The 19,311-nt window shown below is 44.8% G+C and overlaps 1 protein-coding gene across 1 annotated transcript in view; it reads right to left on the bottom strand.

The window, feature by feature from the left end:
- PSMD5 (proteasome 26S subunit, non-ATPase 5) overlaps positions 1 to 18,575 on the bottom strand; it is a 257,327-nt gene extending 238,752 nt beyond the window's left edge. Inside the window, exon 1 of the mRNA XM_069609535.1 lies at positions 18,331 to 18,575. Within this exon, the coding sequence (XP_069465636.1) occupies positions 18,331 to 18,515 (185 nt within the window). The 5' untranslated portion in view covers positions 18,516 to 18,575. The remainder of the gene's footprint in view (positions 1 to 18,330) is intronic.
- Between the last annotated feature and the right edge of the window lie 736 nt (positions 18,576 to 19,311).

Raw genomic sequence — 19,311 nt, 5'->3', positions numbered from 1 at the left:
GACTCCTGCCATTAGGGACACTGGGGCCAGCATAACTGTGGTGGATGAATCATTTTTCAAGGCAGAGGATGTTGCTAAGGCACCCAAATGCCTCACCAAGTTAGCTGGTGGGCCTGTGCAGATGTGTCCCCAGTTACCAGTTCTCATCCAATGTAATGATATGGCTGTAAAAATACCTGTCAGTGTACAATGTGAAGTGCCAGGTAGGGTTCTTTTGGGTAATGACCTCAAAGCTCTTGGAGTTGTATCTCATACCCCCAGACCCCCTAGCAAAAGGTTACAGGAGCTCACAAAACCTGCAAGAGAGAAAACCCTGAGAGGGTTATCTCAGGAGATGATGACAGAAATCACTCCTCTCCCACTGGAACAACTTACTGCAGTAACAACCAGGTCAGGAGCAAAGGGGCAACCCAAGACTCCTAGGAAAAAGCCAGCAGCAAGCACTCCAGTGCTTCCAACAAGGACTTCCCCTAGGTTGTCCAAAGTTACACCTGTAACTCCACCTCCAGCTGAGGCTGAGAGGGAGGTACAACCCTGTGTGGTTGAGCTAGACTCTGAGGAAGAGCTAGAGGGAGGCCCAAACCTTATTGGAGATTTGGACCCTGAGGACCATCCTGAGCTGCAGTCTTTACTGGCAGAAGGTGGGCCTAGCAGGGCTGCTTTCCGTAAGGGGCAAAGAGAATGTCCAACTCTGGAAGGTCTCCGCCACCAGGCAGCTTCTCAAGCTGATGGGCAAGAGCCTGGGAAGTATAGGTTGCACTGGGAAGGTGGCCTCTTCTACAGTGAACCCACTGAGTCTGAACCTGGAGACTACAAACGCCTTGTAGTCCCACAAGAGAACAGACAACAGTTCTTACAACTAGCCCATGAGATACCTTTGGCTGGTCACTTGAGTTTCAAGAAGACCAAGGAAAGGCTCTCACTCTACTTTTATTGGCCAAAGATGGGGGCTGAAGTAGATAGATATTGTAAGAGCTGCCATACCTGCCAGATTTCTGGTAAGGTTGGTTCCAAGAATGTGGCACCTTTAGTGCCTCTCCCAGTTGTGGGAGTCCCATTTGAGAGGGTAGGGATTGACATAGTTGGTCCCCTTGATCCCCCAACCTCCTCAGGCAACAGGTTTATACTTGTTGTAGTAGACCATGCTACTAGGTACCCTGAGGCAATTCCTATGAGGACTGTTACAGCTCCGGCTGTGGCTAAGGCCCTCCTTGGTATTTTCACCAGGGTTGGGTTTCCTAAGGAAGTAATCTCTGACAGGGGGTCAAACTTTATGTCCCACTACATGAAAGCCATGTGGAAAACCTGTGGAGTTACTTACAAGTTCTCAACAGCATACCACCCTCAGACAAACGGGTTGGTTGAAAGGTTTAACAGAACCATGAAGAGCATGATAGGTGCTTTAGAGGAACCCCTTAAGAAAAAATGGGACCTTCTACTGCCATGCCTGCTCTTTGCTTATAGAGAAGTCCCTCAGGAGGGAGTAGGTTATTCTCCCTTTGAGCTTCTCTATGGCCATCCGGTCAGAGGTCCATTGGCCCTGATTAAGGAGGGGTTGGAAGGTGCCCCCCCCCTCAAGCCAGTCAGAGTGACTGACTATGTGATAGGTCTCCGGAGGAGAATGTCACTCATGATGGCAGAAGCAAGTGACAACTTGAAAGCTGGTCAAGCTCTGGTCAAACATTGGCATGACCAGAAGGCTAACATGGTTGAGTTTACTCAAGACCAGCTAGTTCTAGTTATGCTCCCAACAAGGCAGAGGGCCTTGCAAGACAAGTGGATGGGACCCTTCAAGATTGTGGGAAAGCTTGGAGAGGTCAACTATCTGGTGGATCTGGGCAGACCCAGGGAAGCTCCTAGAGTCTTCCACACCAACAGACTAAAAGCATACATCTCCAGACCTGACGTAGGAGCCTTGCTTCTAGCTTCAGCTGCAGAGGAGGAAGAGAGTGAATCTCTCCCTGATCTCCTCAGAGGGGTGCCTTTAGATGAAAAAGTCGAAGGAGTTAATCTCTCTTCAGACCTGACACCTGAGCAACAAGGAGTGCAAATCTATGTTAAATCAATTTGCCTCCCTGTTCTCACTGTCACCAGGCTTGACCCCGTGGGGCCAGCATGAGATACTCACTGGTGACTGTCTGCCAGTCAAAAGCAGAGGGTACAGAATGTCAGAACATATCAGAACCCACATCAAAGGAGAGGTCAAGAAGATGCTTGATCTCGGGGTAATAGAACCCTCTACTAGTCCATGGTCTAGCCCAGTTGTGTTAGTACCAAAGGCAGGATCCAAAGACTTGAGATTCTGTGTGGACTATAGAGCTCTAAATGCAGTCACCAAGACTGATGCCCACCCTTTGCCCAGGACAGATGAGTTGGTGGATAAACTTGGTGCAGCCAAGTACCTCAGCACATTTGACCTTACGTCAGGCTATTGGCAAATAGCCCTGACAGACCATGCCAAGGAGAAGACTGCATTTTCAACCCCAGTTGGCTTGTACCAGTTTAAGGTCATGCCTTTTGGATTAAAAAATGCACCTGCCACATTCCAAAGGATGGTGAACCAAGTTCTGGCTGGGATGGAAGATTTCTGCATGGCATACTTGGATGACATTGCAGTCTTCAGCCACTCCTGGGAAGAACATGTGAACCACCTAGGACAGGTGTTGCAGGCTCTGGAACAGGCCCATTTGACAATCAAAGCCAGTAAATGCCAGATTGGTCAAAGTAAAGTGGTCTACCTTGGGCATGAGGTAGGAGGTGGAGAAATAAGGCCTTTGCTCAGCAAGATTGAAGCTGTGCAAAGTTGGACAACACCAACTACTCAAACCCAAGTGAGAGCCTTCCTAGGCCTCACTGGGTATTACAGGAATTTCATTGAGAACTATGGGACCATAGCTTCTCCACTGAATGTAATCTCCTCTCCTAAATTCCCTAAAAAGGTAAAATGGAATGAGGAGTGCAATCAGGCCTTTGAAAAACTGAAGAGAGCTCTTTGCCAAGCTCCAGTATTGAGAGCTCCTGACTACCACCAAACTTTCATTGTACAAACTGATGCTTCCAATGTGGGTATAGGTGCAGTTCTAAGCCAACTGGATGAGAAGGGTAGGGAGCACCCCATTTGCTTCATCAGTAGAAAACTGAAGGATCCTGAGACAAGGTGGGCAACAATCGAAAGAGAATGCTTTGCTATTGTGTGGGCACTGAAGAAGTTTAGGCCATACTTGTATGGTTCTACTTTTGTTATTCAGACTGACCACCAACCCTTGAGATGGTTAATGCAAATGAAAGGGGAAAATCCAAAACTATTGAGATGGTCAATCTGCCTGCAACGGTTTGATTTCACCATTGAGCACAGGTCAGGGTGTCACCATCAAAATGCTGATGGACTCTCTAGGATGTATATCATCGACTAGAGGTATGAGGTTCATCCAGGAGTGGATTAAATCCTCCTGTCCCTTAGTCTGGGGGGGGCGAGTGTTAGGGAGAATTCTCTGTTTAGGCTGAATTTCCCTACCTAGTGAGTCCCCCAGCAGCTTTGCTGGATTTCTGGGGTTTCTTTCTTTCTCCTGCCAGGAGTGAGACTCTTTTTACCCTCACTCTTGGGCATGTTGAAGTGTGTTTTCTTGGTTAAACCTTGTGTTGAATGGGCTATGGGGTCTTTTACTCCATAGGGCCTCATGTATTTTTGTGATGTGGGTTACACAGCACCCTCTGTGCCGTGACCCAGGGGTGTCCTAGGGACTCCCCAACATAGACTCCATACCCTGGGACTGACTACTGTCTCCCAGGGCATGTAAAGTCACCAAAGACTTTGCTAGTCTTGAATCCTGAACAGAACCAGTACAAACCATCATATTGTGGACGTACTGGCTGGGGCAATTCGATTGCCCCAGGGTCTGTTAGTCGAGGGGGCACGTCTCCGTCCCCCCTGATCGAGTTTTGGCTGGTGGCAGTGGAAACTACTTTTTATATTCGACCGCGAATATTTCCCTATGGGATTTCCCATTGTTTTAGGCTAACACATTTAATTATTTATTTACGGTAGCCTTAAACATACCGCCGGTTTATATATATATTATTATAACTCCGGTTGGGACTTTTTGCCAAAACTTGATTCTAAAATGGCGTTGGCGTTCGCCTCTGTAACTCTGACCCAAAGTGGGGCCCTTTGTTCCACTTTTGGCGGGCTTCTCCACAGAAGCCCTCCAAAGTGGTGCCACTCTGTCTGGGGTACTTAGGAGGGGTGGAGGGGGATTTAGGCACCCTGGACTGAGTTACCTTGGTAACTCAAGTCGCACTCCGTCCTGATTGGCCCAAGTGGTGAGCCGGCCGGCTCACCACTTAGCATGTTTGAGTGACAGCTAGGCTGGGTGAATGGGGGTTTGCTGCATAAAAGCAGGGCTTTGGGGACTGGAACTTCAGAAGTCGCCACAGGACCAAGAATCCGACGAGGGAAGAGCTGAGCCGACCTGCTTCGACGACACCACCCGGTGGAGCCCTGCTGAACCGTCTCACCACTTTTTCCCAACGACCGAGGAGAACTCTTAACGGAGTGGCTCCTTCCCTTGACTGGTGGGGACAACCAGTTTTCACCTTCTTTCCGTTCTTCGAGGTATCCCGTGGCCGCCTTGCCAGTGCCAAGCACCCCGGCAACCGGAACCCCACCACTTTTACCCCAACCGCGAAAGTCGGTACAACCCTTTAACCGGAGGACTCCGCGGCTGGTTTCTTCCCGGGTAGTGCAACGACCTTCTTCTTCTGCTCTTCAGCGAGATCTTCTTCTCCCCTGACCGACGTCGAGCCTTGCTGCCACTGCCTGGAACAACTGCCCCCGCTGGAGGATCCTTTCCGCTTAAGGTACCGTGTTCCGCCTGGCTTCCCTTGGCCACCGACTGTACGAGGTAGTTTTAGCCCTCGGCTTTCGATCCTGGGATTGCCTGGGACACTTTGGCTAAACTTTCTGAGCCTCTCTAACTCTTTTCCGAACTCTTTTGCAAGACTCTGAATCCCTACCAACTGTGTGATCTTGGGCACGTTTTCGCTCGGTCTGCTCTAAGAGGGGGCCCTGCTTAGTGACTTTTGCTCACCTGTGACTCTGTGCTTCTTTGAGCTTACCAAAAGTGTTCTTGACCTTAGAGTGGTGTGTTTATCCTAATTCTGCTCTTTTTCCCTCCCTTCTTTAACCTACTAGAGTGTCATCCAACGTTAAGCGCTCACCTCTGTTTTAATTATGTGGTGTTAACCTGGAGTTGTCTAGATAGGAGTAAGGGTTGAAACTGCTTTCATTATAACTGTGTTTGAAGTGTTTTTACTATATTTTGCTACAGTGATTTCAACTTATGTGTGTTTGATAAATAAATAACTATATACTTTTGAAACCAAGCTCTGGTCAGTGTTTGCTTGTGCTATTGTGCCTGAGTACATATTGTGTATACTTTACATACTGCCTAACTCTTCTTGAGGGAAGTCTGACTGCTCAGCCACAGCTGCCAGGTAAATCTGGGTGGTGCAGACTGCTACCAAGTGGGTTTACTGCTATACCTGTAGTCTTAAATCTTTTGCAGTGGTCCCCAAGGGAACTGCACAGGTTTCTGCCTAACACGTGCAGAGTTCCGGTGGAGGGGCGGTGGGAAGAGGCATAGATTTGCAGGGTTTGGCCGCAGTAAAATTCCCCCCCAAACAATTCTGCCACAGCCAAACCACACAAATGCTTTGTACAGTTTTGCCCAGGGGGTGGGGAAGGGGTGTCCGTAATGAGGATAGGAGGGAGGATGTAGTGCAGAAGGTGGCAATGGAGGACAGATTGAAAAATGGCGATGAGAAACACGATTTATAGGAAGGTTATACCAGTGAGGAAATACTAGGTGCAGGCAGAAACCCACTAGAAAATTAGGAAGGAGATGAGGTATGGGCAATGTGCAACGTTTGAGAGAGGGGGGGGGGGAATATAGCAACAGCAAGGCAGCTCAGAAAGGGGAGGCAAATGCTTTTGTCCTTTGAAGATTAAAACACATCCAACAATGTTACATCCTCCTTTTATCACCATGATTATTTGTGCTGTTCAAATTCAACCCCTCCTCCTAAATCCTTGTCAATGCTCCTCTCAAATATTCATATTAATTTTTAAACAAATCAGTATATTGTAATTTAAATTAAGAAGAGTATCCAAAATTATGTTAATTGCTGTGCAACATCGTGGTGCTGTCCCTCAACCACTAAGGCCATGTGGTCAATAAAAATACTTCTTCCCATCTAAAAGGGAATGTTCTATTCTTCCGACTGTTTTTCTGTAAGAGAGAAGAACTAGGATTTAGCAGGGGGCGAGGGGGGGTCATACTTAATTTGATTCTCTATAATCTGTTGCTAATATCCATTTTCCAGCTTTCCTCTTAAATGAGCAAATAACAGAACGAGTTATTTTGTTCTGAAACTGTCTCCCCTCCAACAGTTCCTTAATGGCATCTGTAATTTACTAAACTCTCCCCTGAGACACACGGAATAGTTTCACATTTTTAACGATTGGCAATGAACAATTATATACAATCCTTTGTACTCCCAAAATCTAATTTGTCTTATGCCTAAATGGGGGAAGGAGAGGGGGGGACTGTTATACCATACAACAAATTCAGTAGTGACCATTAACTCTATTCTCCTTCATACTCTCCATGGGTGGAAATGATGTAGGGGGATGGAATTCTAGAGCCGGGTTCAAAAAAGGAAACATGTTTATCCCTTGGGGTCTAGGGAACCTCCTATAAGCAACAGTTTGAAAGGCTGATTTTTGGAAACTATACACAGGAGGTGCAGGCCCACTGAGGCATTTAGGCATCATGCAAAGTCACTTAACACTATTTACAGGTAATGGCCCAAAAGGTCACCCGCAGAATTCCCAGTCCCGAAATTACGACCCACCCTTACACCACATAGATGTATGGGGGGCTATATGTAGGTGGTGTGAAGGGGTAAAAAGAAAAAAAAAATCAGCATTTTCAGCGGGCGGAATCCTGGGGGTCGTAGTGATCACATACATCCCAATTACACTACTTTTACGATCCAAACCACCACATTTGATACTCCGTTTTTTCATTGGATGGGGAATGCGTTCCCCTCGCAGAGCTTGCATGCCAATAATTGTATATTCTGTGTCATTTGGGAATTCAGCCATTTTCAAGAACACCCCAGCCCTGCAATCCACTAGTGCATCTAACTGATAATTAAATCCACTAGCACCAGAGTTAGAGTGGACTGAGACTCTGGCCCTGCCCAATTGGTCTTGATGCCTCAGTAAATGGGGTGTGGTGCTCCCTGCAGAGTCTTGGGCTGGTTTGTCTTTCGTAACAGGTGCTGTCCTCCCATTTGTTTCTCAGGCACTGTGGCTTTTTCTTGATCTTGGGGTCTAGTCGAAGATGGAGCCAGCACTATCCCAGTCTTTCAATTGCTGCCTTAATTCTCTTTGGCATACATCACCTCCTTTTCTAGTTTGTAAGCCTTTAGCATGGTCTCACTTGGTCTTTTGCAGTTTCACACATCTTTCTACCTCGAACAACCTTTAAAGGATGTTGCGCATTGTGCAATGCCCAATACTGATGCAATGAATTGTGGAACAGGCAGAGCAATTATTAATTGCATGGCACCAACCACATGTTGGTAGAATGCATTTCCCAAATGATGGAAAGTAGCAAAAGTAGATACACAACACACGCATAAAAGAACAAACTTAAGTGTATTGGGCTTATTGAGAGGTAACATAAAATAATCTGATATGTGCCAGAAAGTGATCATTCAAAACACAGTTGAACGGTATATTCTCTGAGAAAACGCATCCGAGAACTACGTCCACTAAAAGACTAGGGAAACGGCTAGCAACTTTGTCATCATTGCATTTGGAAGTACAGGATTAAACCAAACCTGAAAATGACAGAATGTGCGGAGACAGGATAGATGAGGCCCACCAAATGATACATTATACTTACAGAAGCATTACTTCTTCGAATGTAAGCACGCCCTCTTGGTAGCAGCTTATTCTGTGATGGCAGTTCTCACATTTGGGGAAGTTTTAGTACAGAATATATGTTTTAATTAAAAACCTTCTGAATTATGTCCCGCTTTTGAGAAGAAACAGGGAGAGAGAGCAGTGTACACAGCACTTGCGCACGCCACATTTTGTGCTAGCGCTCCCAGTAGCACTAGTTTTAGATATTTTTATTTAGGACAATGAAATACATTTACGGCACTGCACAAATCAATAGTGGAGATGTACAAATGGATCAGCAGATACATTTTGATTATGGAAAAAATTGGTTAAATCCAAGAGTAGGGTATAAATTGCGATAGTCAAAGAGCATTCCGAAAGGAGAATTTGTCAGAAGACCTTGATTTAGCAAATAACAGTGGCAAAAGGGCGTTGCTAGCTGCAAATGAGGTACATTTTACAAATAATAGTCGGCCTAAGTGTCCCACAGAAGTATTCCTATTAATTCTCAATACAGAATTGGCTGAACTGCCAGCAGATATGACAAGAATGATCCTTTAAAAAATGACACTGAGGACGTTTGCAGATACCACCAGTTCGGAAAATACCCTCAACATCTTGCAAATGACGTAAGGAGGAGTTTTATGGAAGAAGGGGGAATGACAGATGGGTACTAATGGTTCTTCAAAAGATATTTCACACTGGGCTCATATTCGATAGGCACACGAAATTGGGGACAAAAAGATAGGACAGGCTACTGCAGAGAGACATAATGGTGCCCAGTTATGAAGACAGATAAAGAAGGAGCATCGAAGTAAAGCTTGTCGGAAGCATGACAGGCCTGTCAGAAATCAAAAAGATACATTGATGAAGATATATTTGGGAAGGGTTTTATCAGATTACTAAAGAAACCATGTGGATTCAAATACTTGCTGGTGATAGCTGGTGTCATGCACCTGGCCACTGTGCCAGTGAGTTTGTAGCACAAGGCTAACTGAGTTATTATCGATGTCCCTAACATCCAGTGGCGCAGGATTGATGCTAGCAACGTCATGCGTCTATAGTGGTTTGGGGTGGGGGTTGGCACTCTGAAAATACGAGGTAATTATCCGCTTGTTTCCCAAACAGCTCGTCGCTGCTCTGGACCCCCTGACAGACGCGTGGGTCTGGACACGGGCTTCATCGGGCTCTCCTGATTCTTTGCCCCCCGGCCTGGATGGATTCCTAGCCAAGGAATTTCCATTACAATGTTTTGTAGCCTAGGTTTTGGTGTTTTGTTCGGTATGATTGCCGACCGGTGGCTTTCAAATAGTATAGACAAAGCGTCAGCACTGCTGTCCTCCCAGCTCCAAAATAAGTGCTTCAACAAAGCACTCCCTGGGGTGTGCATGACACCAGCAGAAACACTGATGCCCAGGCTTCCAACGTAGGCGTCACAGAAGTAATGAAGACTACAGTGCATGCAACTGCCTCTCATCCGGTTGCTGCCTTGTTGAGCCTGGCCACCCAGGCTGGTTTGGTATCAGCTGCATCAGAGGGTACAGAAAAAAAGCGACTGGCCCATACACCCAAATACCCAGAGGCAGTCATGTCACCCAATTTGTTCCCAGGAACGGCGAGGGATACTATGGAGGAGGACATGACAAATATAACAAGGTGGAGTGCTGCCCCAGAGTCTAATAATAGCACTAACGTAGATGATTGAGGGCTACACTTTTCTGTAAAGATCTTACTGAAACTATGTGGGGTAATCCTCGACAAAGTGAAAAAAAGGGGAGTAGTATTAAGTGAAATGTCTAATCACCCCGTGAACAAGGAGTTACCGGGAAAAAGTTCTAAGTGACTGAACTTGGTACAATCAGAACAGACCCAGGAAGGTGCCAACAAAGAGGCTAACATTGTTCCATCAGGAAAAACCACACCGGATGGAGTAGAAGTCGAAAATGACCTCAATGTATAAAACACGGAAGCAAAGGCGTATAGAAAAAAAGGGAGAAAATTAGAAAACAAGCAGCAAGCAGAAAAGGCCAAAATAAGGGCCAAAGGCAACAGGCCTACTCACGCAACTCTATTACATTGGAGCAAATACAAACCAAGGAAACCCAGATGAAGTCTGCAAAGGAACAGATAGGCGGACCAAAGCCCCCTGGCACACTGACCAGCTGGCTGTTGAGCGAGGAGCCAAACAAAATGGCCCGGCGCCGAACAGTCAGGGGTGTGGTCACAGCTGCTTGAGGCACACAACCTTTTGGGTCTAGAAGAGGGTGTAGTGGCTTTACTAGCTCCAGCAAGCCCCGTACATGGCCCATCTCCGGACCCAAATAGCCCTGTGAATGAGTCGAATTGAGTTTTACCTTGAGTAGGGGGCCTTTGACGTTTACAGGAAACTGAACAAACAGGTCAGATCTGCTCAAAGTTTATACCCGCACTGAGAGTACTGCCAACCGCAGATTTAAGTTTTGTCCAGCCAGTGAAAATTAAAGGAAATTTTGTGAGAGTACACTGTATCGGCTGAGGTGACATCGCCGATACGGAGCGACCAAAAATCTTTCCGAATGTTGGATGTGTGGTCGACTGTCCAACATGTGTAATCGTCCCGCAGACAGTGCCCAACATCATCCGAGGTACTAGCTTCCAACAAGAGGGTGGTGGGCAAGGAGGTAGCACTGGATGATGACATGGGATGGGCTTGGTTCAGAAACGAATGGTACTGCAGTGAATTCTGAAGATAGCCAGGTGGAATACCAGGGGGCTCGTACATTTACTGGGCCAAAATGGTTCCCTTTCCCTACTTAATGAATTTGCTCTGGTCCATCTCCAAGAAACGTGACTCACAGCCAAGATCCATATAGAGGGTTTTACATTCTTTCAACAAGAGGCAACTAAGTGTCCTACAGGCCGCCCTTTCGGCTGCATAATTATAGGTAGGTATCAAGCAAAGGGTCCCTCTGAAGAATGTAAACCCATCACAAGCTCACAAAACATTCTGGCTATTGAGGCAGGTGTGAAAGGGGTGGGAGAACAAACTGCAGTGTTGCTAATTCATACATATGTACCACCCGACAGGGAAAATCTGGATGAGAATCATGGGAATATTGTTCAAATTTGTTCCGCCTCAGTTGTCGAAGGGGATTGGGTATTCATTCTGTTGGAGGGTGTGGAGAGGGAGACAAATGCTGGGTGTAGAGATAGGGAGCCAAGGCTGCATGCCGGAATACAGATGTGTTAAGTCCATCAGCACAATGAAAAATCCTAGGGGAAACAAAAAAGGGAACCTATGGACCAACATGTTAAAAAAAAAAAAATTAAAAAAATAATTTAAAAAAAAAAAAGGTTTTTATAAAAAAAAAAAAAAAAAAAAGAGTGGGACATAGTGATGTACAACAGGCGTACCCCGGGAGGTATCCCGGGGCAAAGTACAATAAACACTGGACTACTTTTCTGGCACCAATGCCTGCTCTGAAAGAGTGCCGGGACTGGAAGCCAGAGGGATGCAGTTCAGCAATCGCCACATGCTGTACTTTCCATAGTCCTACAAACGGGGGCTGGGCATGTGCTTGAGGTGGAAGTCGATGATGGGAGAAACAGGATCAGTTGGTCACCTAAAAATATATCCAGGGTGTCAAGATATATCAAGTCATAGATTGAACGGGAAACGGAAAGCTGGGAGGGGCGGACTGTTAGTCAAATTGGTGCAGGGCTGAAAAAAATTGTCTGTTGAAACACGGTCGGTGAAGGATAGCCAGGTGATAGTACACGAAGGAAAGGGTAACAAGATTTTTGATATCGAAATCTGTGACACCAAAAGGAGGATGCGTAGAATGTTGAGGAAAGCAAGAGGAGTGGTACAGTCCACCCCCCTTTTAGAGGCCATAATAAGGAAAATATACAGAATATAAGAGCTGGGCAAAAAGGAGAACGTCTTCGGCCTTAAATAACAGTTGGCAGCAGATGTTTGTGGCACTCTGCAGCGGAAAAGCTCAGACCTTATGGCAAATGCTGGCAAAGGCCAAGGGAGTTACTAGAGGCAGCATGCTTAACCCTATTCGTGAGTACAAATGGGTTGAGTTCATAAGGGCACATTTTGGGATGAAATCTGATCAAAAAATAAAGATAGCTACGGTGGGGAGACGGCCAATGGCCCCAGATTTAGATGGCTTGCATACTGCAATAACTAAACTACGAAGGCCTCTTCTGCACCGGGCCCAAGCGGGTTGTCGAATGCCGTACTGAAAGACGACCTGAGTGCATGGGCAGTGGTCATGACAATTCTATCAGCGATGGTGTGCGATGAAGGTAGTCGCAGATACATTGGTAATCCTTTTGCCAATTTATAGAGAGAGTCGAGTCCTACAGGGCTGGGCAAAGGAAAACACCCTGAACTACACACAAACCAGCTTTCGACCAGGGTCTGCAACCACACACATTATCAGGTTGCTGGACACTCAGTGAGGCAGCAATAAAGGGCACCCTTGCACTATACTTTCTGGGTGGACTTAAGCATGGCCTTTGACACTTAACCGGGCAAGTCCGTGGCAAAACCTGTGATCTTTGGACGCCCACAATGGCTACTGGTAATACTGATTCAACTCCCCACTGGGAACAGAGTGCAAGTGCGTCTGAACAGTACGGGCCACCTGACTAGCGTGGGGGTTAGACAAGGGTGTAATCTTGCACCCTTACTGTTCTGTCTGTATTTGGCGGACGTGCATGCTAAATTACTGGAGGGGAAGGGATGCCCAGTTAAGATCTGCTCTAAACACAATGCTTGCCTATTGTACGTGAACGACCTTGTCTTGTTGGAACGCACAAGAGGCATGAAAAACAGATTTAAGATACTGTCAGAATATGCCAAACCGAACGACCTAGCTATTAGTGCGCTCAAAAATATTATTGGCTAAAACAATGAGCAATAGTTTAAAACATACTTTAAACATATTTTGAATGAAAGTTCCTATGTAAACACTTTGAGCAAACGAGGCTCAAAGCGTTTGCATGGGAGCATCCATTTTGCCATTTCAGGCAGCCTCCTCAACTCTGCCCTGGCGGCACTAAACGAGCAGAAAAAGCCCCCTACTGAAAGCTTTTACTTACTGCAGCCAGAGCAGAGCTGAGGAGGCTGCCTTCACTTTCATTTTACATTTTCGTAAACACTGCAGCATTTTGAAACACAACTGCGTTGTGTTTTCACTTTGATAGCCACGACAGACAGAAACACAACGAGGTTGCGTTTCAAAAACGATGTGTTTTTTTCTTTCCAAGTTTCTCAGGCTCCTGCGGCTCGGAGGAGCGTGAGAAACTTAGAAAACCACAGCGTTTTTAAATACAACGTTATATTTATGTTTGCTTGGAGCCAAAGAGGCTCCAAGCTGCAGCTACCGCAAACAAATACAACGTTTTAAAAGCTGTAGCTTTCTTTCTAGGTTTTCTGGGCTCCTCCAGCCCGGAAAACCTAGAAAAAAAAAACCTGCAGCTAGTGCTTATTTTAAAAAAGAAATGAGCACTTACCCAGATGCAGCTTTCCTGTCTGCAATCTCTGTCCTCCGGCACCAATGAAGCAAAAGCCACCCAGTGGTAGCTTTTGTTTATTACAGCTGGCTGGCTTTTGCTTCATTAGTGACGCAAGGGCAACCACAGGAGGCATCCATTTCACAAAATGGATGCCTCCTAGTGCTTCACATTCTTAAGTTTGAGCTTCATTTGCTCAATACTTTACATAGGGACTTTTTAAAAAAATATTTTTTTAGATATATTTTTGATTATTGCCCATCTATTTAGCGCACTATTCCTTTCACATGGGCAAGACCAAAATGAATGTGGACTCAGGATGTAAGATAGCCATGGTCGGCCTGCAGACTGACTCATAAGGTGGAGCATGTTGATAGCTACTTATACCTGGGACAGGATCGGCAGAGGGGGGGGAGGGGGGCGAGGGGGGGGGAGATCACAGAGCCATAGTTGAGAGTGGAATCAGAAGGTCTACAGAACATGTTTGATTAACAAATCTGCAAAGCAAACAGCAGGGTATTCTCATGAAGGGATCCTAAAGCTCTACAAACAGAGCTTATCGCCAGCCATCCACTATGACGACTTGAGGCACTGGCCATGAGGGACCTGACATGACCAAACGTGGAGGAGGGCCAATTCTGGAGGAGGCTAATGGGTTTGCCACATTCCATGCCAATGGCCTAGTCAAGAACAGAACTGGGATTTGTGTCCCTCATGAGCCAAGAACACATACAAATGGGTATATTGTATATGAAATTAAGGAATCCAACAACTGCTGCAACTCATGGGCAAGATGTACGATAGAGGGAAGCCATCAAACCTACGCCATTCTAAATGAGGTGCGTTTCACAAACAGATTGGTCCCCAGACTTTGAAAGGCACTATATAAAATAAGGTTAAACAGCGGGATTGGCTGGAAAACTACACAGCTGCAAAAAATACATCACTTCAAATATGTACAGAGCATTGGTCGTTGTTATTTCAACAAACACACACTATCTTTGGAAGTTCCCTAGGCCGGCGGTTCGGAACTTCGTGTTGAAATTGCAGACAAATCAGTTGCCACTGCTTGCTTTGCAGGGTGCACACGTTAAAGGCTGAACAGCAAGTTTGTCGTATGGGCATCTTAGAAGAGAAAAAGGAAACATGAAGACACGTATTGACATTGTGTCCAAGAAGGAGAGCCACGTATATGACAAAGCTGGGTCAGTTTGTTGGAAGCTATGACTCAATTAGAAAGTGATGAATTCTGGAGTTATTGCTTAAACACAGACTTGGAATCCGTGCACACGGCCTTTTATTAAGTTTGGAAAGTGATTTTAGTATGTTTAAATAAGTAGTACTAGAAACAAAAGATATGATTTTCCAACACTATGGGCCTTTTGCACTCAGACTCTTAGTACCGTGGGGACCAGTTAAGTAGCAAATAATAATCCCAGATACTAAAGGGGTGATGCAAACAGTAAATGAACTGAGTATATTTTAACATGCATTTCAATATGTACTTTATGTTAATTTTTATTATGAATAGCATTCTGAACACATTAATTCAGAAGATATGGATTGGAGTATATTTTAAATGCACCAAAGTAAGATCTGTAAATAGGTAAATTAATTGAAATTTTAATGATGAAGTGGGAAATGGTGCTGATGGTATATTTTGTAAAGGTTCTTTATGAATCAAAACAAATAAAATGATTATTATTAACTACACCCCAAGGATATTAGAAATCTTTTGAAGCAAGTAATGGAGATTACGGGAAGCAGGGGACAATCAAGGTGTAAGGCCTAAAAACAGTGCAGTATTATCAGAACATCCGAATTTGCAGATATGGTCCTATTAAAGAACACCAACAAAAACAATTCCATAAAGTCAAACAGTCAGGTCCCACCAGGATCAGACATAATAAGTCCTCCTGGCAACTATGCCACAAACATTCGTGACGGACCAGGAATTTCAATTTAAGCATACTAGGAAGTTGTGAAGAAAGCATTGAAAGGCCCAATTAAGTTGCCAACTAAGTGAGAGAAAGAATATTCAGGACATAATGGCAACATTTCTGAGAGAAAACAAAAAGTAGACATATTTCTTTCATTTTCAGTATGGACCATTTGTCTAGTTTTATTTTTTTAAGCACCGTAGGCCAATAGGCATCGGGGTGCTAACAATCATAGTAAATAAATACAATAAAAACTACAAAAAGGGCACATTATCCCAAATACACATTGAGGGGGCAAAATAGTAAGAGGAACAATCATAGCAAGCCTAAAAAGGGTAAATTCTGATCCCAAACCGGATACCTAGTAGTAAAATTACACAACTAAAAACCTTACATCAGAATATTCAGACTAGAAGGGACATTAGACATTATTACACATCCCAAGAACTGATGGATATAACGGTGACTACAGCCCATCACTATACAGTCGTTTGTTATTAGAGGCACATCAATCCTTAATTCTTACTCTTTGAAAACTTTAGGTCCAGGAACCTCAGACAACCACGCCCTGCTCTCCGACTAAGCCATTCCAAGACCTTATTCTTTAAAACCTCTCTAGGATCATTCCTTATGGGCTAGTGAACATTCATAATAATGTTCCTTTTGTCCATGATGAAATGTTCCAGATTCTAATCTGTAATAGTAGGCATTTGAGATTAATGTGATTCTCATCTTGAGGATTGTGACAGCAGAGCCATTAGAGGATAATGACTGGTGGGTGACATGGGAGGTCGCTCACTTTTATGGATGGGACCACGTTCCCCCGCTCGATGACATTGTAAAATAGGGAATGAAATGGAAAGCATTATTTGGAATAACAAATCATAAATTCACAAATGGGGCACTGATGAAAGAACGGTGAAAGAAATGAGCCATACGGCTATAATGGAAATCTCATGAAGAAAGGGGATGGGTTTAACCAAACGTAAACAAACTAATAATTGACGCCTAGAGATGAGCAAGCTATAGGTAGATGGGTGGTCCTGGAAAAAATAAAAGACATTTCTGGGAGCAGTTACATTTGAAGGGGAAGGTGGAGAAAGCTATGAAATGATACAACAGCAAGCTCAAAGATATGTAGTTGTGCTTGGGCAGATAATGTTGCTACTGTACATGGAAAAGATGGGATATACAATTGCAAGCTACTAGGCATAAAAACGTTTTCTCCGCCTCCACACTACACAATGCAGTGCTCAAGAGCCAATTCATCAATAACCAATTACTAGTGACAGGTGCACATTTTCAGGTCTGCACGGATTATATATGAAGTAAGATGGAAGAATTTAGAGCACACTTATGGGCACATGTGTTTTTTTCAACACCATCTCGCATCATGGGAAAATGGTATATGACAAATACATAGGAAACTATGGTAATGTTCTATGGGAATCAAAACTTCACAGGGAAGGCATACCCACCTTTTAAAAGTATGGGGCTTCTGAGGTTGAATAGGATCAGGAATATTTGGGGGAAGGAATGGCATGATGTGCTAAACAAGCACCACTGTGGATGAAGATGTTAACTCCGAAGAGTCACAGTGGATATTTGTCGACCAAACGTTGTGATTAGGGGAGAACGATTATGCACGTTTACAACAGACACTAGTAGCTCGAGTGAGGAGGTGTTTAAAACACTGGTTGGTGATTTTAAGGGATGTTACCAGTAAGGATAAAAAGAACAGGTTGCTAATAGGGAGCAAGGCAAGATTTGTCACATGAAGCTTTAGCAGTCTTTGGACGAGGAAGGGCAGAATTATCACTACGAATGAGGGATTGAATGTCATATTCAACACAGGTATTTTGCCAGTAGTGAGTACATGGGACTTTGCTTTCTATAAACTATGAGACTGCAGAGACATGGCAGAACTTCCAAGCTAGCCCCATATTGGGACAAGGGGAAAGAAAAGGGAACATAAATGATTATTTTGGAATCAATTAGGCAGGAACATAAGATTGCATTTTTGACAAAATCAATGTAAAACCCAGGTACCAAACATCTAAATGATGCAGACATGTTAAAACAGTCAAAATAAGTGACAAAGGTTTTTCAGACATATGCACAAAATTGGGGGTTCGTGGAGTCAGTGATAACATAGATGTTCAGGCAGCAGACGAGCTGAATGGTAGAACAAACTGCACGATAGGGTGGCATAAAAGAACATTAAAATAAGGAAACTGCAGCTAGGTACGTTACACGGTCTCTTCTCACTAAAGGATCTTTAGCCTTGAGGACGAAGGCTGGAAATATTGTGGTCAGAACCAGGAGAGGGCATGGAGACCATACTAATGGTAAAGGTGTGTGGTACAAGACAAAATTAACATAGCATGTCAATAGGCACATCAACTGAAAGGTCAAAGTTACTGTTCCCAACACAGCTTAGACGCGAATCAGCCAAAGAAAGTGGACAGACCCAATTCACATAGGGAGTATTTGAAGAAACTCGACGTTTCAAGGCACTGGCTGCCAGGAAGCGATCAATGTATGGAAAGAGGGAAAATGTGCCAACAGGTGTTCCTCTGTCGAAAGCTGTGTACTGGGTGTACCTCTGCCGTTCTAGTTCAGCACTCCCCTCTATGGGTACTGTGGGGGTGTCCTCGTGAACACCAGCTCTGATGTGGAGTGATGCTTTATCATTATATTTCAGTTCTCTCGCTTTCAAGTTCTATCATTCAGGTGCCATCCTAGAGCCAGTGCTTACAGATCTACACGGAGAGCGACTTCCTAGCGGCGGCGCCCCCCCTCTCATATATAGGTGCATCATGCAGGTGGGTATCTACCTGCCTACCCTTACATGGGTGAGGGGGCGTGCCTGCCTGGCTCTGTTCCTCAACTGATGCAGATCATCCCTACCTGTCATCCCCATTGAGTAGGCTGAAGAGCCCCCTCAGCTGCAACTGCGGGACTCGTTCCCTAAGCGTGGCCAATGGCAAGGCCAGCACCGCGGTCTTAAGGGTCTTCAGGGTCTCGGTGGGCTCTTCCAACCTCGAAAGCTCGGCCACTAGCCGCTCCAACTCCAGCCCGGGCGAAGCAGCCATCTTGAAACGGGAATCACTTTCAACCGGGACCTCCCGGGAACCGCCCAATTCATAGAGAAGGAAAAGAGACTAAGACGTTACCCCGTCGACAGACATGCGAGCCCCAGCCGGCCATGTTGGAAATGTCAAGCAGCCCTTTGATTACAGCGCGCTCTACATAGGGAAAATGAAACATTGTTGGTCTTAGAGAGGTTTCTGATATTTTCAGGTAAAAGTCAATACTTCAACTTGCATGTTCAAAACATGGTAACATTGTTTCTATTGTCAACGTCCCTACAATATTTCAATATGAATTTAGTTCAACGTAAACAATAATTCTGTAGGTGGGGGGTTACATATATTTAATATCAATGCTTAAATGTGTTCATTTTATTTTAATGTTGGGCTTGTGATTCAATGGCTATTGAATGTGAACGTGGAAAATGACAGTCACCTGTACATGACACTTGTGCCAAGTCATTAGTCGCATACACTGCCAGGATTGTTTCATTTTTACCCACCCATTGACCCTGCATTGACAGGCTAATTCTTATGGCTCTTCCTATTATCACACACTACCCACCTCTTACAACCCAAAACACAAGCTCTTGGGATCCCTTGCTCAGTAGGATCTAACTATGGGCTTGCATGTGGCTGCCATTGTAATTTTTTAAGTAGTCTACTGAATTGCAAATACAAATTAGCTCCTGATGTAGTAAAACAAATTATTAAACACGTGTGCCTACTTAATTTATAAGCAATATGTCTATCATTGCACCTGTTCCTTGCAGTGAATTCATGTTAACCACAAGTATAG

The sequence above is a fragment of the Ambystoma mexicanum genome, chromosome 8 (genome assembly GCF_040938575.1).
Source record: "Ambystoma mexicanum isolate Mex_15411 chromosome 8, UKY_AmexF1_1, whole genome shotgun sequence".
Taxonomy (NCBI): Eukaryota; Metazoa; Chordata; class Amphibia; order Caudata; family Ambystomatidae; genus Ambystoma; species Ambystoma mexicanum.
The sequence above is the reverse complement of the archived record's forward strand: the minus strand, read 5'-3'. Positions and strand labels throughout refer to the sequence as shown.